Here is a 25537-nt window from a genome sequence, read left to right on the forward strand (position 1 = left end):
CTTGAACTTTGCGACCTTTTGCCACATTTCAGGCTTCAAACATAAAGATATAAAACTGTATTTTTTTGTGAAGAATCAACAACAAGTGGGACACAATCATGAAGTGAAACGACATTTATTGGATATTTCAAACTTTTTTAACAAATCAAAAACTGAAAAATTGGGCATGCAAAATTATTCAGCCCCTTTACTTTCAGTGCAGAAAACTCTCTCCAGAAGTTCAGTGAGGATCTCTGAATGATCCAATGTTGACCTAAATGACTAATGATGATAAATACAATCCACCTGTGTGTAATCAAGTCTCCGTATAAATGCACCTGCACTGTGATAGTCTCAGAGGTCCGTTAAAAGCGCAGAGAGCATCATGAAGAACAAGGAACACACCAGGCAGGTCCGAGATACTGTTGTGAAGAAGTTTAAAGCCGGATTTGGATACAAAAAGATTTCCCAAGCTTTAAACATCCCAAGGAGCACTGTGCAAGCGATAATATTGAAATGGAAGGAGTATCAGACCACTGCAAATCTACCAAGACCTGGCCGTCCCTCTAAACCTTCAGCTCATACAAGGAGAAGACTGATCAGAGATGCAGCCAAGAGGCCCATGATCACTCTGGATGAACTGCAGAGATCTACAGCTGAGGTGGGAGACTTTGTCCATAGGACAACAATCAGTCGTATATTGCACAAATCTGGCCTTTATGGAAGAGTGGTAAGAAGAAAGCCATTTCTTAAAGATATCCATAAAAAGTGTTGTTTAAAGTTTGCCACAAGCCACCTGGGAGACACACCAAACATGTGGAAGAAGGTGCTCTGGTCAGATGAAACCAAAATGGAACTTTTTGGCAACAATGCAAAACGTTATGTTTGGCGTAAAAGCAACACAGCTCATCACCCTGAACACACCATCCCCACTGTCAAACATGGTGGTGACAGCATCATGGTTTGTGCCTGCTTTTCTTCAGCAGGGACAGGGAAGATGGTTAAAATTGATGGGAAGATGGATGGAGCCAAATACAGGACCATTCTGGAAGAAAACCTGATGGAGTCTGCAAAAGACCTGAGACTGGGATGGAGATTTGTCTTCCAACAAGACAATGATCCAAAACATAAAGCAAAATCTACAATGGAATGGTTCAAAAATAAACATATCCAGGTGTTAGAATGGCCAAGTCAAAGTCCAGACCTGAATCCAATCGAGAATCTGTGGAAAGAACTGAAAACTGCTGTTCACAAATGCTCTCCATCCAACCTCACTGAGCTCGAGCTGTTTTGCAAGGAGGAATGGGAAAAAAATTCAGTCTCTCGATGTGCAAAACTGATAGAGACATACCCCAAGCAACTTACAGCTGTAATCGCAGCAAAAGGTGGCGCTACAAAGTATTAACTTAAGGGGGCTGAATAATTTTGCACGCCCAATTTTTCAGTTTTTGATTTGTTAAAAAAGTTTGAAATATCCAATAAATGTCGTTCCACTTCATGATTGTGTCCCACTTGTTGTTGATTCTTCACAAACAAATACAGTTTTATATCTTTATGTTTGAAGCCTGAAATGTGGCAAAAGGTCGCAAAGTTCAAGGGGCTGAATACTTTCGCAAGGCACTGTATTGTTTAGTTCTCACACTGATGGGATGGTGCTGTTTTGTTGTTGATGTAATCATTGATAGTGAGTGAGTCTGTATGTACCTGTAGAGAAGACCAGTACAGTGTTGTCCCAGAGGCCGGTCTCCTGCAGTGCCAGCGTAATGTTGCCCACAGCCTCGTCCATGGCGGACACCATACCAGCATACAGCCTGCGGTTCGGGTCCTTTATGAAACTGTAGGGGGCGACGTAGCGCTCTGGAACTTGTAGAGGGGCGTGGACCGCTTGAAGAGCCACGTAGAGGAAGAGGGGCTGCAAGACAGGACAGGGCAGGAGAGGATAGGACAGGAGAGGACAGGGCAGGACAGGACAAGATAGGGCAGGAGAGGACAAGACAGGGCAGGAGAACACACACCGGCCATGAACATTATTCGAGTCTCGCTTCATTTTTCAAGGCTACACAGAGGAAGAAGGACAGAAAGAGTGTGTGGGCATGCGTGTGTGCGTGTGCGTGTGTGTGTGTGTACCGTTACCTTTTTGGAGTTGTGTTTAGCGATGATGCTGGTAACCCGGTCAGTAAACAGCTGAGTGGAGTAGGTCCCTGTGTATCCCGTAGCAACCTCCTCCCCCTCTCTCAGGTCCAGGGCACAGCGGGTCACGTTCAGGGGAGGGACATGACTGCAGCGCTGGTGACTGAAGTAGTCCTCACTGCCTGTCAGATAGCCTGGTGGGGACGGAGTGACAGACACAGGGGGGAGAGGGGGACAGAAGTGGAACAGACAGGTTTAGTCCAATATCTGAAATACTGTAAGACAATAAATACCCTATATTGAGTACATGGTTCAATCTTGATGTACCTGAACTGTTCGCAGTGCTTTCAAGTGTGCAATGGTGTGAAACTGATGTTACACACAGACGTGTGGCGAGCCACATCCTGATGAAGACATAACCGATCATGAGATGTAAGTGAAGTGAAATGGAGGACGGCTCACACGACCGTGTGCAAAAGTGAACGTGTGCGCAAGAGTCATTTTCATCACTTGTTTCTTATTCCCAGTATCATACCTAAGAGAGGCAACATGGTCTGTCTGTCTGTCTGTCTGTCTGTCTGTCTGTCTGTCTGTCTGTCTGTCTGTCTGTCTGTCTGTCTGTCTGTCTGTCTGTCTGTCTGTCTGTCTGTCTGTCTGTCTGTCTGTCTGTCTGTCTGTCTGTCTGTCTGTCTGTCTGTCTGTCTGTCTGTCTGTCTGTCTGTCTGTCTGTCTGTCTGTGTGTGTGTGTCTGTGTGTGTGTGAGCTGACGACCTACCGGTGTTTCTTATTCCCTGTAGCATACCTAAGAGAGGCAACATGGTCTGTCTGTGTCTGTCTGTGTCTGTGTGTGTGTGTGTGCGTGCGTGAGCTGACGACCTACCGAAATAGGAGTCGAACCCTCTGCGTGTTGGCAGGCAGTCTTTGCGGTACATGCCCAGGTGCCACTTTCCCACCATGTGGGTGGCATAGCCTGTCTCTCTCATCAGCTGTGGCAGCAGCTTCTCATCCAGAGGGACACAGTAGGGCTGGCACGGCCAGATGATCTGGTGCTGCATTCCTGTGTGGATCTGACAATTCAAAGCCACAGGCTTAGATAGACATCACATTATTGTGTCTGTTCTATTATGGCGTCTGCGAAAGCTTGGCAGTGCCATTTAGGCCAACTCCATTTTGAAGTAGTCAATTTTATTATTTTACTACTTGTAAGAGTTAGCAAACAAACTTGTAGTGTGTTGTTTGCAGTGGCTTAGGTAAAAAATACTTAGGTAAAAATACATTAAAGTACTACTTAAGTCGTGTTTTGGGGTAACATATACTTCACTACATTCCTAAAGAAAATAAATGTACTTTTTACTCCATACATTTTCCCTGAAACCCAAAAGTACTTGTTACATTTTGAATGCTTAGCAGGACAGGAAATGGTCCAATTCACTCACTTATCAAGAGAACATCCCTGGTCATCTCTACTGCCTCTGATCTGGCGGACTCACTAAACAGAGAACATCCCTGGTCATCCCTACTGCCTCTGATCTGGAGGACTCACTAAACAGAGAACATCCCTGGTCATCCCTACTGCCTCTGATCTGGCGGACTCACTAAACAGAGAACATCCCTGGTCATCCCTACTGCCTCTGATCTGGCGGACTCACTAAACAGAGAACATCCCTGGTCATCCCTACTGCCTCTGATCTGGCAGACTCACTAAACATAGAACATCCCTGGTCCATCCCTACTGCCTCTGATCTGGCGGACTCACTAAACAGAGAACATCCCTGGTCATCCCTACTGCCTCTGATCTGGCAGACTCACTAAACACAGAACATCCCTGGTCATCCCTACTGCCTCTGATCTGGAGGACTCACTAAACAGAGAACATCCCTGGTCATCCCTACTGCCTCTGATCTGGAGGACTCACTAAACAGAGAACATCCCTGGTCATCTCTACTGCCTCTGATCTGGAGGACTCACTAAACACAGAACATCCCTGGTCATCCCTACTGCCTCTGATCTGGAGGACTCACTAAACAGAGAACATCCCTGGTCATCCCTACTGCCTCTGATCTGGCGGACTCACTAAACAGAGAACATCCCTGGTCATCCCTACTGCCTCTGATCTGGAGGACTCACTAAACAGAGAACATCCCTGGTCATCCCTACTGCCTCTGATCTGGCGGACTCACTAAACAGAGAACATCCCTGGTCATCCCTACTGCCTCTGATCTGGCAGACACACTAAACAGAGAACATCCCTGGTCATCCCTACTGCCTCTGATCTGGCGGACTCACTAAACAGAGAACATCCCTGGTCATCCCTACTGCCTCTGATCTGGCGGACTCACTAAACAGAGAACATCCCTGGTCATCCCTACTGCCTCTGATCTGGCAGACACACTAAACAGAGAACATCCCTGGTCATCCCTACTGCCTCTGATCTGGCAGACACACTAAACAGAGAACATCCCTGGTAATCCCTACTGACTCTGATCTGGAGGACTCACTAAACACACATGCTTCTTTTGTAAATGATGTTGCAGTGTGCTCCTGGCTATACGCAAAATAGAAAAACAAGAAAATGGTGCCATCGGTTTGCTTTAATATAAGGAATTTGAAAACATTTATACTTTTACTTTTGACACTTAAGTATTTGAGCAATTGCATTTACTTTTGATCCTAACGTGCATTTTAAACCAAATAGTATTTCAAGTAGACTTTCACTTTTCCTCAAGTATGACAATTGGGTGCTTTCTCCAACACTGGTTATAAAGGTATAAAGGTTGGAGATTCACTGCCTCCTGCAGTTATGAAATGTTTCACGCGAGTAGAATTCATTGGCTGATCCCCCCCCCCCCCTGATGACCCGGATAAAATCATGTGATCCTTCCTTAACCAGTGGCATCCTGTCATTCAGGGCACCTGTTTTGCATGTTATTTTGGCATTAATACGTGTCACGTGTCAGTCTAGTAAGGCAGCTGCAAAAGGTAGGTGTTTCAGCCTAGCTCTTTCTGTGTGGGTGGGGCAGCCAGCGGAAAATACGGAGCGTAGGTGTTGGTAATGTTCTCTAGTTGTGCCGTGATTGGCTCAGCGCTCTGTCACTCATGGGGACACTACGTCACCACCAAGTCTAACGGTAGAGGTCAAAAATTCAAGCCCCCTGGGCGCTGCCATAGAGTTACATTAGAAGTGCCCATCCAAGAAGGCTCAAGGTAAAATAACGTCATATCATGTTATATTTACAGTAGCTTTGATTGGACTGATCATGTCAACATCATACTTTCAAAATCTCAGCTTGCAGTCATCAACTGGCAAATGATTTTTAATCCTTGTCAGATGAAGAGAAATTATAGATAAAATGTATCGTTGCTCATCGGCCATTGGAATCAAACATTACACAACAAGTTGGAAATCGCAAAGTCAACAATGAGTGGTTTGGAAGGAATCCGTGGCTAACTGCAAGCACTGAAAAGCAATCACTAGCCTGCTATTCAGTGGAGTGTCTGTGTGGTCCCAAGTCTGGGTTTAAGGGACTCTTTTCCAAGCTTAAAATGATAAACATTCAACATTGGCCATGCTGTTAATGACGAATGATTTGTGCCGCGCTCAAAACAACTGGAAACTCTGAACTGGGAAAACTGACTTCAGTGAGTTCAAGACAACTGGGAACTCGGGTAAAATGAGCTCCGACTGGGAAGATATGTTTTGAACGGTCACTCAACTCAGAATTGTAAATCCAGAACCCGGGCCAGTTCCCAGTTGTCTTGAAAGCACCCTAAATCCAGAGAATGACAGACTTTGATGAAAAAAGTTTGCCCACGAAGGACAGCTGCACCACCTTCCAGCTCAAGTGAGCACAGCACAAGATGAGTCCAAAATTGTACTGTATCTCTTGCATAAATGTTGCAATACGCCAGGGAGGTACGCATACAGTTTGATGGATACGTTCGATAAATCCAATGTTTTCACCACACAGAACGCACTGCAAATGCCTCTGCAAGGCAATGTTGCAAGGCAAACGCAGCGTTCCATTGGAAGTTAATGTACTTCTGGTTGACCAAAACGCAATAACACTGTCGGTGTGATTGAGGCGTAAGGATGGTTTTGGGAAACAGCTCAGGGATGTAACAATGCTCCTACACTCAACAAAAATGAGGGGTTCATCAAGGGTTCTTCTAAGATCCATCAGGTCTTCGAAGAACCTTAGGGTTCTTGGCACTGAAAAGGTTCTTCCAATAACCCCATAGGAGGTGGGGTTCATCGAGGAACCTTTGTTGGTGAGGGTTCCTGCAGGAACCTAACTGCCAGACTGAAACCTTTGGATTTGAATTTGATAGGACAGCAGGTGCAGGTACTTAACTGAAAAATGTAAAGATCTCCTCATTTTAAAGTAAGGTTGTTCCTTCTATGATCTAAATTCATGTTGTTTTGTGATGATACCATCCATCTTTTCATATTTGTGCAGATCTTTCTAAAACAGAAAATGGACACAACTCAATGGATATCAATCAACAAAGAGGTAAGAATATGTTGAATATGTTGAAGGCTGGCTGGCTGTATTGGGTGCAGATGACTGAACTGCTCACCTTTGTGTCTGCAGGTATACAGACAAGTAGACATACAAAAGGTATGTCAATTGGTATGTTATGCAGATCACATTACCATCCTCCTCCCTTAATTTGTCAAAGAATATCCCAGAGGCCTCTACATTATGGACATAGTATATGTATGAAAACCATTATCAAAACGTTTTTTTTAAATTCACATTTACCAAAAAAACCAAGGTATGAATTCTGTCGTGTGCGTGTTTTGTTAATCATCTGTATAATTACTATTTTTGGATTCACAGACTTCACCCTCCCTACACCTCTGATGAATATAACAGGAGACATGTTTGATCACCATGCACTGCAAGATCATTCTGACTATGGATACGGAGAACATCAACACCCCAGAGGATATATCCATCGGACTTGGGGTTCAGCTGGGAGTTTACCTCATATTTGGATTTTTAAATTCTGCTTTGCCACTAAAATCATAATAAAACACTGAGAACTAAAATATTGTGTTATTGTTGTTGTGCGTATTGTTAATAATCAGGGGAGGGGAGGGTAGTTCAAAAATATACCTCAGAAGGTTATTTGATGATCCATTAAAAGGGTTTCTTTGAAGAACTTATCGGGGTTCCCCCCCAGTTCAATTTGAAGAACCCCTAAAGGATACGCTAGGAACCTTTTTTAGAGTACGAAGGTTCTAACAATAAACGGAGCATTAAGATGCTTTGGAGAAACTGGGGCCTGTTGTTTACGAAGTGTGTGACGAATACAATTGTATTTGAATAGCTCAGCCGTTCCAACATAGTGTAGCCTACAAACAGTGGTGGAAAAAGTACCCAATTGTCATACTCGAGTAAAATAAAAGATACTTTAATGTAAAATGTCTCAAGTAAGTGCATTTTTATTTACGGACAGGCAGGGGCACACTCCCAACACAGACATAATTTACAAACGACGCGTTTGTGTTTAGTGGGTCCACCAGAGGCAGTAGGGATGACCAGGGATGTTCTCCTCATAAGTGCGTGAAATGGACCATTTTCCTGTTCTGTTAAGCATTCAAAATGTAACGTGTAAGTCTACTTTTGGGTGTCAGGGAAAACGTATGGAGAAAAAAAGTACTTTTAAATGTACTTTTAGGAATGTTTTGGAGTAAAGGTTTTTAGTTAAGCACTTTACACCACTGCCTACACACAGGGGTGTCTCACCTGATATCTTCCGGTCATAAATTGGTTCCTGGAAGGTGTACATAAAGGCTGGACGTAGTAATTCTCCAGCCGGACACCTTTAGCTGACAGTTTGTCCAGATTCGGCGTCTTGATCTCTGAACCGTGGTATCCAACATCATTCCAGCCGAAGTCGTCAGCTAAAATGAATACTATGTGCGGCGGCTGTTTACCCTCTAAAAACAGGGGGCATGACAGCAAGATAATTGCAGTGGCAATCATACAACTCAATGTTACAGGAAACATTGTCCCCCTTCCTCAAATCGAAGACCTCGAAAGAAATGATACTATTCATGTAAACAAGGAAGTACTAGAGCAGTACAGATCTACAGTATCTGCAACACCTGAACGGCAGTCGAAAGCATGATTCAGAAAGGTAATGTAGTTTATTCAATTAAAAAAGCAACAAATCACAAGATGTGTTGATGAGGAAATGCACGCGCAATATTGTTTCGCTGTCTTCCAGGTTGAATATTTTTAACTTCCTAGACAGTAACCAATCAGATGACTGCCGGTCACATGAGTAAGTGTCTTTATATGGGCATATGAGTCACACGCCTCAATGTATTGTCTAGCAAGCACACTAAAAAGAAAAGGTCCCTGGACTATCAAATCAAAACTGTGGGGGAACCCCTATACGTGAATAACCTTATTTTATTATTAATAATAATAATAATAATACGCAGTACAATAACAAAAATAACAATATTTTTTGTTCTCAGTTTTTATTATGGTTTTAGTGCAAAGCAGATTTTAAAAAATCCAAATATGAGGTAATCTCCCAGCAGAGCCCCAAGCCCGATGGGTATATCCTCTGGCGTCCATAATGTAGAGGCCTATGGGATTGTCATTGACGAGGTATGGAAGGAGGATGGTACATGTGATCTGCATAACATACCAATTGACCTACTTTTGAACTCCTCCGTGTCTACATACCTACAGACACAAAGGTGAGCAGTTCAGTCATCTGCACCCAATACAGCCAGCCTTCAACATATTCTTACCTCTTTGTTGATTGATATCCATTGAGTTGTGTCCATTTTCTGTTTTAGAAAGATCTGCACAAATATGAAAAGGTGGATGGTATCATCACAAAACAACATCAACATCAAGGAACAAACCTTACCTTATTTCACTCGAGTATGACAATTGGGTATTTTTCCACCACTGTTTGTAGGCTACACTATGTTGGAACGGCTGAGCTATTCAAATAAAATTGTATTCGTCACACACTTCGTAAACAACAGACCCCAGTTTCTCAAAAGCATCTTAATGCTCCGTTTATTGTTAGAACCTTCGTACTCTAAAAAAGGTTCCTAGCGTATCCTTTAGGGGTTCTTCAAATTGAACTGGGGGGGAACCCCGATTAATTTCTTCAAAGAAACCCTTTAGATCATGTAAGGAACAACCTTACTTTAAAATGAGGAGATCTTTACATTTTTCAGTTAAGTACCTGCCACCTGCTGTCCTATCAAATTCAAATCCAAAGGTTTCAGTTGGGCAGTTAGGTTCTTGCAAGAACCCTCACCAACAAAGGTTCCTCGATGAACCCCACCTCCTATGGGGTTATTGGAAGAACCTTTTGGGGGCCATGTTCAGTGCCAAGAACCCTAAGGTTCTTCAAAGAATTTTGAGGCTCTTAGAAGAACCCTTGTTGAACCCCACATTTTTAGAGTGTAGGACTTTCTGGGAGTGGTCTGAGTGGGGAGGGGGAAACTGAGAGGTTTGGAACTCTGTTTCAAGTAATTTACCGCCTGGTGATGTCACCAAGCAGGCCAAACTCTATCCCACCACAACAGGCTGAAAGACCTTTCAAAAAGATCTTAAGCTTTCAAGTGACTTTCCCTTTGTGTCCATCTCCAGAGCCATGCTCCAGCAGGGTCGTTTGAGTGGATGGGATTTAGCATAAAGACACACCTTTCCCAGAAGGCCAGCCCAAAGCGGCTCAGGGCTCAACAGTTGGAACTAGTTACCACAGACACAAAGTCATAAACCCTGCCTATTTCTACAATTTATGTTCCTAAAAATGTTATTTTAAACCTAACCTTAACCCCAACATCAACCACACTGCTAACCTTATGCCTAACCCTACTAACCTTAAATTTAGACCAAAATGCACATTTTTGTTTTCATGAATTTTTACAATATAGCCAATTTGGACTTTTTGGACTTTTTGCATGTGCTATCTAGTGGAAACCAAGGTTCAACCCCCTTGTTTTCGTTCAAAGTGAAAAATCTGCTTTAAGGTTAAGGCTAGGGGCATTTCTATATAGACTTTTCAAATTTTGGGGATAATTCCACAAAATGAGTCCCTTTTGCTTGCCTTTGATATTGAAGTAGAAATTGTGCATCAGTATTTAATTTAAAAGCCTGTTATATGAAATGAAGTGCCCTTTAACATGCACCACATAGATTTATTGACTATTTAAAAATAAATACACTAGTGTTCAAATTTTGGGGTCACTTAGAAATGTCCTTGTTTTTGAAAGGAAAAACCCTTTTTTTCTCCATTTAAAATAACATCAAATTGATCAGAAATACAGTGTAGACATTGTCAATGTTGTAAATTACTATTGTAGCTGGAAACGCTAGATACATTTTTTTTTTTAACGGAATATCTAGAGGCCCATTATCAGCAACCGTCACTCCTGTGTTCCAATGGCACGTTGTGTTAGCTAAACCAATTTTATCATTTTAAAAGGATAATTGTTCATTAGAAAATAATTTTGCAATTATGTTGGCACAGCTGAAAACTGTTGTCCTGATTAAAGAAGCAATAAAACTGGCCTTCTTTAGACTAGTTGAGTATCTGGAGCAACAGCATTTGTGAGTTCGATTACAGGCTCAAAATGGCCAGAAACAAAGAACTTTCTTCTGAAACTCGTTAGTCTATTGTTGTTCTGAGAAATGAATGCTATTCCATGTGAGAAATTTCCAAGAAACTGAAGATCTCATACAAAGCTGTGTGCTGCTCCCTTCACAGAACAGCGCAAACTGGCTCTAACCAGAATAGAAAGAGGAGTGGGAGGCCCCGGTGCACAACTGATTGCAAAAGGGTTTTCTAATGATCAATTAGCCTTTTTAAAATGATAAACTTGGATTAGCTAACACAATGTGTCATTGGAACACAGGAGTGATGGTTGCCGATAATGGGCCTCTGTACACCAAATGTATGTAGGTATTCCATTAAAAATCTGTCGTTTCCAGCTACAATAGTAATTTACAACATTAAGAATGTCGACATTGTATTTCTGATCAATTTTATGTTATTTTAATGGACAAATAATGAGCTTCTCTTTCAACAACGAGGACATTTCTAAGTGATCCCAAACTTTTGAACGGTAGTGTATATAAATAAGAACTTGCTAAATAGCCAAAATTCAGCACTTTGTCCCGCTCTGCACCCTCTGTGAATTTCCAGAAGATTTTAACCCACTTACTCCCCAAATTTCACAATTCTTCAATAAAAAATAAATAAATTCTGCAGCATTGATGGTCCCCAAAAACACAATGGCCTCCAAGTTGAAGAAGCTGGGAACCAACAAGACTCTTCCTAGAGCTGGCTGCCAGCCAAACTGATCAATCGGGGGAGAAGGGCCTTGGTCAGGGAGGTGACCAAGAAGCCGATGGTCACTCTGACAGAGCTCCAGAGTTCCTCTGTGGAGATGGGAGAACCTTCCAGAAGGACAACCATCTCTGCCGCAATCCACCAATTAGGCCTTTATGGTAGAGTGGCCAGATGGAAGCCACGCCTCAGTAAAAGGCACAACAGCCCGCTTGGAGTTTGCCAAAAGGTACCTAAGGGACTCTCCTGAATGCCAAGCATCACGTCTGGAGGAAACCTGGCACCATCCCTACGGTAAAGCATGGTGGTGGCAGCATCACGGTGGGGATGTTTTTCAGTGGTAGGGACTGGGAGACTAGTCAAGATGGAGGGAAAGATGAACAGAGCAAAGTACAGAGAGATCCTTGATGAAAACCTGCTCCAGCGTATTTAGGACCTCAGACTGGGGTGAAGGTTCACCTTCCAACGGGACAACGACCCTAAGCACACAGCCAAGACAACACAGGACTGGCTTTGGGACAAGTCTCTGAATGTCCTTGAGTGGCCCAGCCAGAGCCTGGACTTAAACCCAATCTAACACCTCTGGAGAGACCTGAAAATAGCCATACAGCGATGCTCCCCATCCAACCTGACAGAGCTTGACAGGATCTGCAGAGAATATTGGGAGAAAGTCCCCAAATACACTTGTGCCAAGCTTGTAGCGTCACACCCAAGAAGACTCTAGGCTGTAATCGCTGCCAAAGGTGCTTCAACAAAGTACTGAGAAAAGGGTATGAATATTTATGTAAATGTGATATTTAAGTTTTTAATTAAAAACTTGAGAAACATATTTCCCCTTTGATATTATGAGGTATTATGTGTATGTTCATGACCAAAAATGTCAATTTAATCCATTTTAGATTCAGGCTGTAATGCAAAAAAATGTGGAAAATGTCAAGGGATGTGGATACTTTCTTAAGGCACTGATAGATAATAGACTGTAGCAGCTGTGTGTGTGTATTTGTGGCGTCAGTATGCATGTGTATGCGTTGTGTGTGTGTGTGTGTCTGTGTGTTGGGATCTCAGTGTAAGTACAGTATGAATGAGTGTGTGGGTAGTCCAATGTGTGTGCATAGAGTCAGTGCAAGAGCTAGTGCAAAAACAGGTCAATGCAGGTCCGGATAGCCATTTGATTAGCTCTAAAGCAGTTGTTTATCAGTCTTATGGCTTGCAGGTAAAAGCTGTTCAGGGTCCTGTTGATTTCCAGACTTGGTGCACTGGTATCGCTAGCCGTAAGGTAGCAGAGAGAATAGTCTATGGCTTGGGTGGCTGGAGTGTTTGACCATTTTCGGGGCCTTTCTCTGACACCGCCTGGTATAAAGGTCCTGGATGCCAGGGAGCCTGTAATCCATGACTTGTGGTATGTACGTGCTGTCACTGTAGGAACAACATTGTCAATGTACTTATTAATGAAGCCGGTGACTGATGTGGTAAATTCCTCAATGTCATCGGATGAATCCCGGAACACATTCCACTGTGCAAAACAGTCCTGTAGCGTAGCATCCGCTTAGTCGGACCACTTCCGTATTGAGCGCATCACTGGTACTTCCTGTTTGAGTTTTTGCTTGTATGCAGGGATCAGGAGGGTAGATTTATGGTATGATTTGCCAAAGGGAGGGTGAGGAAAGAGCTTGTATGCGTTTCTTTGTGTGGAGTCAAGTTCTAAACGGACCTGGGTCGCAATTAGCACCAGAAGGTAGCTAAATAAAGCACACCTTTTCTGTAAATACTTGAAAGAAAACAGATCCTATTTGGATCCAGGTCTGGTACTCTGATTCTAAGCTGGGCCCCCCCGTGTGTAGGCCTTAATCTTAACCTTCTTCTGCAGCCGGTTCTTGGTGGTTAAGTGAGGACCAGTGGCTCCTAGACTACCATGGCAGGGTATGTCCTCCCCAACATCTTCACCTCCACCCTCTGCCCCACAGGACACAGCTCCACTGGCAGATAGGCAAATGCCAGACTCCTCTGGGTGGTGTAGCTGTAGGTCCCTGATGTAGTGTTGCCAACCACCTAGGAGAGAGAACAGGGCAATAAGCTATATGCTTTTCTATAGGATGGTTGCAGGTACTGTAGGAAAATGCTGGGTGGTGTAGAGTTTAGAAACAATTATTAAAGTGTCACTCCACAATGATACAATTATTGACAATACATATTACGCATTAAAAAAAACACATTGTGGAACATCTATAATGCATTCCATAATCTGCATTGTTGGTAACACTGTTGGTGTAAGTGAAAGCCTCTGTGTTGCCTCTTTACCACCGGGCGCACACACACAGCTCACACACACAGCTCACACACACAGCGCACACACACAGCTCACCTTGCCGTTGAGCCAGATGGTCCCGTCGACAGCTTCCTCTTCAGACCTTTAGCTTTGATCTCCTGCAGTGCTGTCTTACCGATGAATTCTGTAGGCTGGAGACAGGGAGAGTGATGTGTGTGTGTGTGTGTGTGTACCTCTGCACCCCAGCCCCTAAAGCCCTTCTCCAGTCGTAGTGATGACATGGCGTAGGTACCAAAGTTGTCGATTCCCTCATCCTGTCCTGCTTCCATGATAGCATGGTACACCGCTGCCATGTCCTTCGGAGGTAGATGCAGCTCCCAGCCCAACTCGCCTGAAACACACGCAGTCAGTTACGCTGTGCATGCTACACATGTACTCGTAAACAGTTGTAAGCTAACACACACACACACACCTGTGTAGGAGATCCTGGTAGCTCTGAGGTTGATGCCAGCCAGTTGAAGGGGTTTGCAGTGGAGTAACTTGAGGCCTGCATCGCTTATCAAAAAAAGAAAGAAAATGGCAACATTTAATTGAACCTTTTTACTTAACCAAGCAAGTCAGTTCAGAACAAATTCGTATTTACAATGACGGCCTACCCCGGCCAAAACAGGACGCCTCTGGGCCAATTGTGCACCTCCCTATAGGACTCCCAATCACGGCTGGATGTGATACAGCCTAGATTTGAACCAGGGACTGTAGTAACGCCTCTTGCACTGAGTTGCAGTGCCTTAGACCACTGCACCACACGGGAGCCGCTCATGTTCCACAGAAAGTCACTCAGGAGGACGTCTCTAGTCTTTGGTCCAGCCACAGCCAACACCCCAATGTCCTCTCTGTCACGTTAGAGATGTCTACGTTATCCCTCCTTCTGTCTCCTATCCAACTGGGGTTAGAGAGGGATCCATAGGGTTATATGGTTAAACTTACAATTTCAAGGAATAGAAACGCCTGCACAATGTCGACTCAATTAATCCACCAATCAAAGTCTCCATTAAGGACTTGATCAGTTGAATCAGGTGTTCTACAGCAGGGCTGGGGCAAAACCATTGACCCACAGGGCCCTTGGTGGAGAAGTCGTAAGGCTGCAGTGCAGATTTCCTGACTGTCAGTGTTCTCCTGATACCACTAGGGGGCGAAATACAATACTAAGCTGTCTCAGGGTGTGTGAGCGAGCTGAATGAATAGAAGATGAATTCGTTTTTAATGTGCTGTTCCCTATTGGAGCAGAGAGAGGGGGCGTTACATTAACAGCTGCTGTGAGGAGTTGGAGTACAGAGTGTTTTCTATGTGGGTTAGAATAATGTTATATAATGGGATATTGAATCATATTATATGGGACGGTTTGACTCTACACCTGGCCTGAGCTGCTTAGAGTCTGTCCGTCTGTCTCTGTGTGTTACCTGAGGTCGTGCAGTTCTGATCCGGTCCTGTGATGAGGAGGAACTCTCCAGGTGCGAGCGGGGTAATGGTGACCTCAGTGTAGACTCTGAGTGGGGGTCGACATGTGGTTGATGTTAATTAGGCCCACTTGACAGGGGAGAGAGAGGAACATAAATATACTTCCTAAGCCCAACAACCTCAAACAGGCCATTATGTTCAAACTCAACACTGCCACCTGTTGGCAGTAGTGAGTTTCACAGAGACTGGGAGTCATACAGTGGTGCAGTGAGTTGTCTATGAGAGTGAATTAGTTTAGCCTGGTGTGAAGCAGTGGCACATGCAGTTTCTCTCACCTTGGGCATAGTGTTGGTGAGATACAGGAAGATGTGATATAAGAGAACATTGAGTACTAATACAGTGAGTTGTATATAGTGTTATCCTTACCTTGGGCATAGTGTTATCCTTACCTTGGGCATAGTGTTATCCTTACCTTGGGCATAGTGTTATCCTTACCTTGGGCATAGTGTTATCCTTACCTTGGGCATAGTGCTATCCTTACCTTGGGCATAGTGTTATCCTTACCTTGGGCATAGTGTTATCCTTACCTTGGACATAGTGTTATCCTTACCTTGGGCATAGTGTTATCCTTACCTTGGGCATAGTGTTATCCTTACCTTGGGCATAGTGTTATCCTTACCTTGGGCATAGTGTTATCCTTACCTTGGGCATGGTGTTATCCTTACCTTGGGCATAGTGTTATCCTTACCTTGGGCATAGTGTTATCCTTACCTTGGGCATGGTGTTATCCTTACATTGGGCATAGTGTTATCCTTACCTTGGGCATAGTGTTATCCTTACCTTGGGCATGGTGTTATCCTTACCTTGGGCATAGTGCTATCCTTACCTTGGGCATAGTGCTATCCTTACCTTGGGCATAGTGCTTTCCTTACCTTGGGCATAGTGTTATCCTTACCTTGGGCATAGTGCTTTCCTTACCTTGGGCATAGTGTTATCCTTACCTTGGGCATAGTGCTTTCCTTACCTTGGGCATAGTGTTATCCTTACCTTGGGCATAGTGCTATCCTTACCTTGGGCATAGTGCTTTCCTTACCTTGGGCATAGTGTTATCCTTACCTTGGGCATAGTGTTATCCTTACCTTGGGCATAGTTTTATCCTTACCTTGGGCATAGTGTTATCCTTACCTTGGGCATAGTGCTTTCCTTACCTTGGGCATAGTGCTTTCCTTACCTTGGGCATAGTGCTTTCCTTACCTTGGGCATAGTGTTATCCTTACCTTGGGCATAGTGTTATCCTTACCTTGGGCATAGTGTTTTCCTTACCTTGGGCATAGTGTTTTCCTTACCTTGGGCATAGTGTTTTCCTTACCTTGGGCATAGTGTTTTCCTTACCTTGGGCATAGTGTTATCCTTACCTTGGGCATAGTGTTATCCTTACCTTGGGCATACCTTGGGCATGTGTTATCCTTACCTTGGGCATAGTGTTATCCTTACCTTGGGCATAGTGCTTTCCTTACCTTGGGCATAGTGTTATCCTTACCTTGGGCATAGTGTTATCCTTACCTTGGGCATAGTGTTATCCTTACCTTGGGCATAGGCATGGGCATAGTGTTATCCTTACCTTGGGCATAGTGTTATCCTTACCTTGGGCATAGTGTTATCCTTACCTTGGGCATAGTGTTATCCTTACCTTGGGCATAGTGTTATCCTTACCTTGGGCATAGTGTTATCCTTACCTTGGGCATAGTGTTATCCTTACCTTGGGCATAGTGTTTTCCTTACCTTGGGCATAGTGTTTTCCTTACCTTGGGCATAGTGTTTTCCTTACCTTGGGCATAGTGTTATCCTTACCTTGGGCATAGTGTTATCCTTACCTTGGGCATAGTGCTTTCCTTACCTTGGGCATAGTGTTATCCTTACCTTGGGCATAGTGCTTTCCTTACCTTGGGCATAGTGTTATCCTTACCTTGGGCATAGTGCTTTCCTTACCTTGGGCATGCATAGTGTTATCCTTACCTTGGGCATGCATAGTGTTATCCTTACCTTGGGCATAGTGTTATCCTTACCTTGGGCATAGTGTTATCCTTACCTTGGGCGTAGTGTTATCCTTACCTTGGGCATAGTGTTATCCTTACCTTGGGCATAGTGTTATCCTTACCTTGGGCATAGTGTTATCCTTACCTTGGGCATAGTGTTATCCTTACCTTGGGCATAGTGTTATCCTTACCTTGGGCATAGTGTTATCCTTACCTTGGGCATAGTGCTTTCCTTACCTTGGGCATAGTGTTATCTTTACCTTGGGCATAGTGTTATCTTTACCTTGGGCATAGTGTTATCCTTACCTTGGGCATAGTGTTATCCTTACCTTGGGCATAGTGCTTTCCTTACCTTGGGTATAGTGTTATCCTTACCTTGGGCATAGTGTTATCCTTACCTTGGGCATAGTGTTTCCTTACCTTGGGCATAGTGCTTTCCTTACCTTGGGCATAGTGCTTTCCTTACCTTGGGCATAGTGCTTTCCTTACCTTGGGCATAGTGCTTTGCTTACCTTGGGCATAGTGCTTTCCTTACCTTGGGCATAGTGCTTTCCTTACCTTGGGCATAGTGCTTTCCTTACCTTGGGCATAGTGCTTTCCTTACCTTGGGCATAGTGTTATCCTTACCTTGGGCATAGTTCTTTCCTTACCTTGGGCATAGTGCTTTCCTTACCTTGGGCATAGTGCTTTCCTTACCTTGGGCATAGTGCTTTCCTTACCTTGGGCATAGTGCTTTCCTTACCTTGGGCATAGTGCTTTCCTTACCTTGGGCATAGTGCTTTCCTTACCTTGGGCATAGTGCTATCCTTACCTTGGGCATAGTGCTTTCCTTACCTTGGGCATAGTGTTTCCTTACCTTGGGCATAGTGCTTTCCTTACCTTGGGCATAGTGTTATCCTTACCTTGGGCATAGTGTTATCCTTACCTTGGGCATAGTGTTATCCTTACCTTGGGCATAGTGTTATCCTTACCTTGGGCATAGTGCTTTCCTTACCTTGGGTATAGTGTTATCCTTACCTTGGGCATAGTGTTTTCCTTACCTTGGGCATAGTGTTATCCTTACCTTGGGCATAGTGCTTTCCTTACCTTGGGCATAGTGTTATCCTTACCTTGGGCATAGTGCTTTCCTTACCTTGGGCATAGTGCTTTGCTTACCTTGGGCATAGTGCTTTGCTTACCTTGGGCATAGTGCTTTGCTTACCTTGGGCATAGTGCTTTCCTTACCTTGGGCATAGTGCTTTCCTTACCTTGGGCATAGTGCTTTCCTTACCTTGGGCATAGTGCTTTCCTTACCTTGGGCATAGTGCTTTCCTTACCTTGGGCATAGTGTTATCCTTACCTTGGGCATAGTGCTTTCCTTACCTTGGGCATAGTGTTATCCTTACCTTGGGCATAGTGCTTATCCTTACCTTGGGCATAGTGTTATCCTTACCTTGGGCATAGTGTTATCCTTACCTTGGGCATAGTGTTTCCTTACCTTGGGCATAGTGTTATCCTTACCTTGGGCATAGTGCTATCCTTACCTTGGGCATAGTGCTTTCCTTACCTTGGGCATAGTGCTTTCCTTACCTTGGGCATAGTGTTTCCTTACCTTGGGCATAGTACCTTTCCATAGTGTTTACCTTGGGCATAGTGTTATCCTTACCTTGGGCATAGTGTTATCCTTACCTTGGGCATAGTGTTATCCTTACCTTGGGCATAGTGTTATCCTTACCTTGGGCATAGTGTTATCCTTACCTTGGGCATAGTGTTATCCTTACCTTGGGCATAGTGTTATCCTTACCTTGGGCATAGTGTTATCCTTACCTTGGGCATAGTGTTATCCTTACCTTGGGCATAGTGTTATCCTTACCTTGGGCATAGTGTTATCCTTACCTTGGGCATAGTGTTATCCTTACCTTGGGCATAGTGTTATCCTTACCTTGGGCATAGTGCTTTCCTTACCTTGGGCATAGTGCTTTCCTTACCTTGGGCATAGTGCTTTACTTACCTTGGGCATAGTGTTATCCTTACCTTGGGCATAGTGTTATCCTTACCTTGGGCATAGTGTTATCCTTACCTTGGGCATAGTGCTTTCCTTACCTTGGGCATAGTGCTTTCCTTACCTTGGGCATAGTGCTTTCCTTACCTTGGGCATAGTGCTTTCCTTACCTTGGGCATAGTGCTTTCCTTACCTTGGGCATAGTGCTTTCCTTACCTTGGGCATAGTGTTATCCTTACCTTGGGCATAGTTCTTTCCTTACCTTGGGCATAGTGTTATCCTTACCTTGGGCATAGTGTTATCCTTACCTTGGGCATAGTGTTTCCTTACCTTGGGCATAGTGCTTTCCTTACCTTGGGCATAGTGCTTTCCTTCCTTACCTTGGGCATAGTGTTATCCTTACCTTGGGCATAGTGTTATCCTTACCTTGGGCATAGTGTTATCCTTACCTTGGGCATAGTGTTATCCTTACCTTGGGCATAGTGCTTTCCTTACCTTGGGCATAGTGCTTTCCTTACCTTGGGCATAGTGTTATCCTTACCTTGGGCATAGTGTTATCCTTACCTTGGGCATAGTGTTATCCTTACCTTGGGCATAGTGTTATCCTTACCTTGGGCATAGTGTTATCCTTACCTTGGGCATAGTGTTATCCTTACCTTGGGCATAGTGTTATCCTTACCTTGGGCATAGTGTTATCCTTACCTTGGGCATAGTGTTATCCTTACCTTGGGCATAGTGTTATCCTTACCTTGGGCATAGTGCTTTCCTTACCTTGGGCATAGTGCTTTCCTTACCTTGGGCATAGTGCTTTCCTTACCTTGGGCATAGTGCTTTCCTTACCTTGGGCATAGTGCTTTCCTTACCTTGGGCATAGTGCTTTCCTTACCTTGGGCATAGTGCTTTCCTTACCTTGGGCATAGTGTTATCCTTACCTTGGGCATAGTTCTTTCCTTACCTTGGGCATAGTGCTTTCCTTACCTTGGGCATAGTGCTTTCCTTACCTTGGGCATAGTGCTTTCCTTACCTTGGGCATAGTGTTTCCTTACCTTGGGCATAGTGTTTCCTTACCTTGGGCATAGTGCTTTCCTTACCTTGGGCATAGTGCATAGTGTTATCCTTACCTTGGGCATAGTGTTATCCTTACCTTGGGCATAGTGTTATCCTTACCTTGGGCATAGTGTTTCCTTACCTTGGGCATAGTGTTATCCTTACCTTGGGCATAGTGTTATCCTTACCTTGGGCATAGTGTTATCCTTACCTTGGGCATAGTGTTATCCTTACCTTGGGCATAGTGCTTTCCTTACCTTGGGCATAGTGTTATCCTTACCTTGGGCATAGTGCTTTCCTTACCTTGGGCATAGTGTTATCCTTACCTTGGGCATAGTGTTATCCTTACCTTGGGCATAGTGTTATCATAGTGTTATCCTTACCTTGGGCATAGTGTTATCCTTACTTTGGGCATAGTGTTATCCTTACCTTGGGCATAGTGTTATCCTTACCTTGGGCATAGTGTTATCCTTACCTTGGGCATAGTGTTTCCTTACCTTGGGCATAGTGCTTTCCTTACCTTGGGCATAGTGCTTACCTTCCTTACCTTGGGCATAGTGTTATCCTTACCTTGGGCATAGTGTTATCCTTACCTTGGGCATAGTGTTTCCTTACCTTGGGCATAGTGTTTTCCTTACCTTGGGCATAGTGTTTCCTTACCTTGGGCATAGTGTTATCCTTACCTTGGGCATAGTGTTATCCTTACCTTGGGCATAGCTTTCCTTACATTGGGCATATCCTTACCTTGGGCATAGTGCTTTCCTTCCTTGGGCATAGTGTTATCCTTACCTTGGGCATAGTGTTATCCTTACCTTGGGCATAGTGTTATCCTTACCTTGGGCATAGTGTTTTCCTTACCTTGGGCATAGTGTTTTCCTTACCTTGGGCATAGTGTTATCCTTACCTTGGGCATAGTGTTATCCTTACCTTGGGCATAGTGTTATCCTTACCTTGGGCATAGTGCTTTCCTTACCTTGGGCATAGTGTTATCCTTACCTTGGGCATAGTGTTATCCTTACCTTGGGCATAGTGTTATCCTTACCTTGGGCATAGTGCTTTCCTTACCTTGGGCATAGTGTTATCCTTACCTTGGGCATAGTGTTATCCTTACCTTGGGCATAGTGTTATCCTTACCTTGGGCATAGTGCTTTCCTTACCTTGGGCATAGTGTTATCCTTACCTTGGGCATAGTGTTATCCTTACCTTGGGCATAGTGTTATCCTTACCTTGGGCATAGTGTTATCCTTACCTTGGGCATAGTGTTATCCTTACCTTGGGGGCTTATGGGCATAGTGCTTTCCTTACCTTGGGCATAGTGTTATCCTTACCTTGGGCATAGTGTTATCCTTACCTTGGGCATAGTGTTATCCTTACCTTGGGCATAGTGCTTTCCTTACCTTGGGCATAGTGCTTTCCTTACCTTGGGCATAGTGTTATCCTTACCTTGGGCATAGTGCTTTCCTTACCTTGGGTATAGTGTTATCCTTACCTTGGGCATAGTGTTTTCCTTACCTTGGGCATAGTGTTATCCTTACCTTGGGCATAGTGCTTTCCTTACCTTGGGCATAGTGTTATCCTTACCTTGGGCATAGTGCTTTCCTTACCTGGGGCATAGTGCTTTGCTTACCTTGGGCATAGTGCTTTGCTTACCTTGGGCATAGTGCTTTGCTTACCTTGGGCATAGTGCTTTGCTTACCTTGGGCATAGTGCTTTGCTTACCTTGGGCATCGTGCTTTCCTTACCTTGGGCAGTAGCGAACAGTCTGTTAGCGAACAGTCTGTCCAGTTGTTTTTGGGAGTCCTTCCCTTTAACCATGAACTTGCCGAAGGGTGTAAGGTCCACGACCTCAACCTTCTCCATCACCAGGTTAGACTCCCTCCCCACTGGACCAAACCAGATGGTACGCCTGAAACTCGGCCTGGGGAGAACAGACAGACACTTGGGGGTTAGTTACTTGGTTTATTTCAAATGTAATGACTGAAAATATTAACTGAGACAGCGGGTAGTTACTTCATATATTTAACAATTATATTTGAATAAGTAAGTTGACTGAAAGTTAAAATACATTCACAGTAATGACTTCAGAGGAGGTGCAGGGGAGAGGAGATGCTTACGGACTAGCGTTTCTTGATAAACTTAACACTGTGTTATAATAAAACAGTCATACAAGGATGGCTCTAGGATGGAGACTATTCACTGCAAGTACGTACATAATGTTATGTCACTGGGCCCTTACACGGAAGGTTTCATAGTTTTCATATGGAAAAACTGTATTTTAATATACCATGGGCATCATTTCAAAAAGAAATCCCACAGATGGTGCTAAATTCTCAGAGCCAATTAAAAGCTTAGTCAGCCACTGGTAGATGGCCAACTGAAAGCTAACCGTGAGTTGGATTGGCAAACTAGATCCTAACCTGGAGTTTGAACATGTCAATTTGTAATCGAACCTTGAGTTCGATCTCTCAATCGCCTCCATCTCTTAAAACAAGAGTGGTTTCAGACCAACACATGATGATGACGTGGGACTGATATTATCAGACTGTATGGAGTATTGAACAGTAAGTACAGAGCACTATTTTCCCCAAGGCATTACATGTGAATAAAAACTGGAAGCTGTCCAGCCTTTCCCCACCCTCAATCCCAGAAGGAAAGAATACCAAGTCCTCAAACAGTCTAACATACACACAGGAACACACAGCTGCACTGGGACAAAACACACACACACACAACATTGCTACAATGTGTGTGTGCAGTGTCTTCACACTCAAGGATGCAGAGAGTCCCAGGCACAAAGGAGATAGTGATGTGCTAGACAGACAGCTTAGGAATGAAACATTCCTAAAGCCACGCGATGCATTCCATATGTGTACACTCCATAAAACACATGAACCTGAACTTCCTTCACTACTGTCCACTGGCATGATGGTCCAGTAGTAGCAGTAGTAGTGTAACATGATGGTCCAGTAGTAGTGTAACATGATGGTCCAGTAGTAGTGTAACATGATGGTCCAGTAGTAGTGTAACATGATGGTCCAGTAGTAGTGTAACATGATGGTCCAGTAGTAGTGTAACATGATGGTCCAGTAGTAGTGTAACATGATGGTCCAGTAGTAGCAGTAGTAGTGTAACATGATGGTCCAGTAGTAGTGTAACATGATGGTCCAGTAGTAGTGTAACATGATGGTCCAGTAGTAGTGTAACATGATGGTCCAGTAGTAGTGTAACATGATGGTCCAGTAGTAGTGTAACATGATGGTCCAGTAGTAGTGTAACATGATGGTCCAGTAGTAGTGTAACATGATGGTCCAGTAGTAGTAGTGTAACATGATGGTCCAGTAGTAGTGTAACATGATGGTCCAGTAGTAGTGTAACATGGTGGTCCAGTAGTAGTGTAACATGATGGTCCAGTAGTAGTGTAACATGATGGTCCAGTAGTAGTGTAACATGATGGTCCAGTAGTAGTGTAACATGATGGTCCAGTAGTAGCAGTAGTAGTGTAACATGATGGTCCAGTAGTAGTGTAACATGATGGTCCAGTAGTAGCAGTAGTAGTGTAACATGATGGTCCAGTAGTAGTGTAACATGATGGTCCAGTAGTAGTGTAACATGATGGTCCAGTAGTAGTGTAACATGGTGGTCCAGTAGTAGTGTAACATGATGGTGGTCCAGTAGTAGTGTAACATGATGGTCCAGTAGTAGTGTAACATGATGGTCCAGTAGTAGTGTAACATGATGGTCCAGTAGTAGCAGTAGTAGTGTAACATGATGGTCCAGTAGTAGTGTAACATGATGGTCCAGTAGTAGCAGTAGTAGTGTAACATGATGGTCCAGTAGTAGTGTAACATGATGGTCCAGTAGTAGTGTAACATGGTGGTCCAGTAGTAGTGTAACATGGTGGTCCAGTAGTAGTGTAACATGATGGTCCAGTAGTAGTGTAACATGATGGTCCAGTAGTAGTAGTGTAACATGATGGTCCAGTAGTCCAGTAGTAGTGTAACATGATGGTCCAGTAGTAGTGTAACATGGTGGTCCAGTAGTAGGTAGTAGTAACATGATGGTCCAGTAGTAGTGTAACATGGTGGTCCAGTAGTAGCAGTAGTAGTGTAACATGATGGTCCAGTAGTAGTGTAACATGATGGTCCAGTAGTAGTGTAACATGATGGTCCAGTAGTAGTGTAACATGATGGTCCAGTAGTAGCAGTAGTAGTGTAACATGATGGTCCAGTAGTAGTGTAACATGATGGTCCAGTAGTAGTGTAACATGATGGTCCAGTAGTAGTGTAACATGATGGTCCAGTAGTAGCAGTAGTAGTGTAACATGATGGTCCAGTAGTAGCAGTAGTAGTGTAACATGATGGTCCAGTAGTAGCAGTAGTAGTGTAACATGATGGTCCAGTAGTAGCAGTAGTAGTGTAACATGATGGTCCAGTAGTAGTAGTGTAACATGATGGTCCAGTAGTAGCAGTAGTAGTGTAACATGATGGTCCAGTAGTAGTAGTGTAACATGATGGTCCAGTAGTAGTGTAACATGATGGTCCAGTAGTAGTGTAACATGATGGTCCAGTAGTAGCAGTAGTAGTGTAACATGATGGTCCAGTAGTAGTGTAACATGATGGTCCAGTAGTAGCAGTAGTAGTGTAACATGATGGTCCAGTAGTAGTGTAACATGATGGTCCAGTAGTAGTGTAACATGATGGTCCAGTAGTAGTGTAACATGATGGTCCAGTAGTAGCAGTAGTAGTGTAACATGATGGTCCAGTAGTAGCAGTAGTAGTGTAACATGATGGTCCAGTAGTAGCAGTAGTAGTGTAACATGATGGTCCAGTAGTAGTGTAACATGATGGTCCAGTACAGGACAGCGGAGTGTAACACGACGCCAGGACAGCGGAGTCAATCACCACCTTCCGGAGACACCTGAAACCCCACCTCTTTAAGGAATACCTAGGATAGGATAAGTAATCCATCTCCCCTCTCACCCCCCTTAAGATTTAGATGCACTATTGTAAAGTGACTGTTCCACTGGATGTCATAAGGTGAATGCACCAATTTGTAAGTCGCTCTGGATAAGAGCGTCTGCTAAATGACTTAAATGCAGTAGTAGCAGTAGTAGTGTAACATGATGGTCCAGTAGTAGTGTAACATGATGGTCCAGTAGTAGTGTAACATGATGGTCCAGTAGTAGTGTAACATGATGGTCCAGTAGTAGTGTAACATGATGGTCCAGTAGTAGTGTAACATGATGGTCCAGTAGTAGTGTAACATGATGGTCCAGTAGTAGCAGTGGTAGTGTAACATGATGGT

At 43.9% G+C, this 25537-nt stretch overlaps 1 protein-coding gene and 1 pseudogene across 2 annotated transcripts in view; both read right to left on the reverse strand.

Annotated features, from left to right (window-relative positions):
• arsb (arylsulfatase B) overlaps window positions 1-8376 on the reverse strand; it is a 34478-nt gene extending 26102 nt beyond the window's left edge. Inside the window, exons 1-4 of one of the 2 annotated variants that reach the window (XM_046317912.1) lie at window positions 7863-8376; window positions 2990-3176; window positions 2113-2303; window positions 1684-1891 (exon numbers count right to left, since the gene is read on the reverse strand). In XM_046317912.1, coding sequence (XP_046173868.1) covers window positions 1684-1891; window positions 2113-2303; window positions 2990-3176; window positions 7863-8126 — 850 coding nt within the window. In that variant the 5' untranslated portion in view covers window positions 8127-8376. The remainder of the gene's footprint in view (window positions 1-1683; window positions 1892-2112; window positions 2304-2989; window positions 3177-7862) is intronic. The other variant, XM_046317911.1, reaches the window with a different exon arrangement.
• A 4950-nt stretch (window positions 8377-13326) lies between these two features.
• The window catches only part of LOC124006616, a 52074-nt pseudogene continuing 39863 nt past the window's right edge, over window positions 13327-25537 (reverse strand).

This window comes from Oncorhynchus gorbuscha, linkage group LG20 (assembly GCF_021184085.1).
Source record: "Oncorhynchus gorbuscha isolate QuinsamMale2020 ecotype Even-year linkage group LG20, OgorEven_v1.0, whole genome shotgun sequence".
Taxonomy (NCBI): Eukaryota; Metazoa; Chordata; class Actinopteri; order Salmoniformes; family Salmonidae; genus Oncorhynchus; species Oncorhynchus gorbuscha.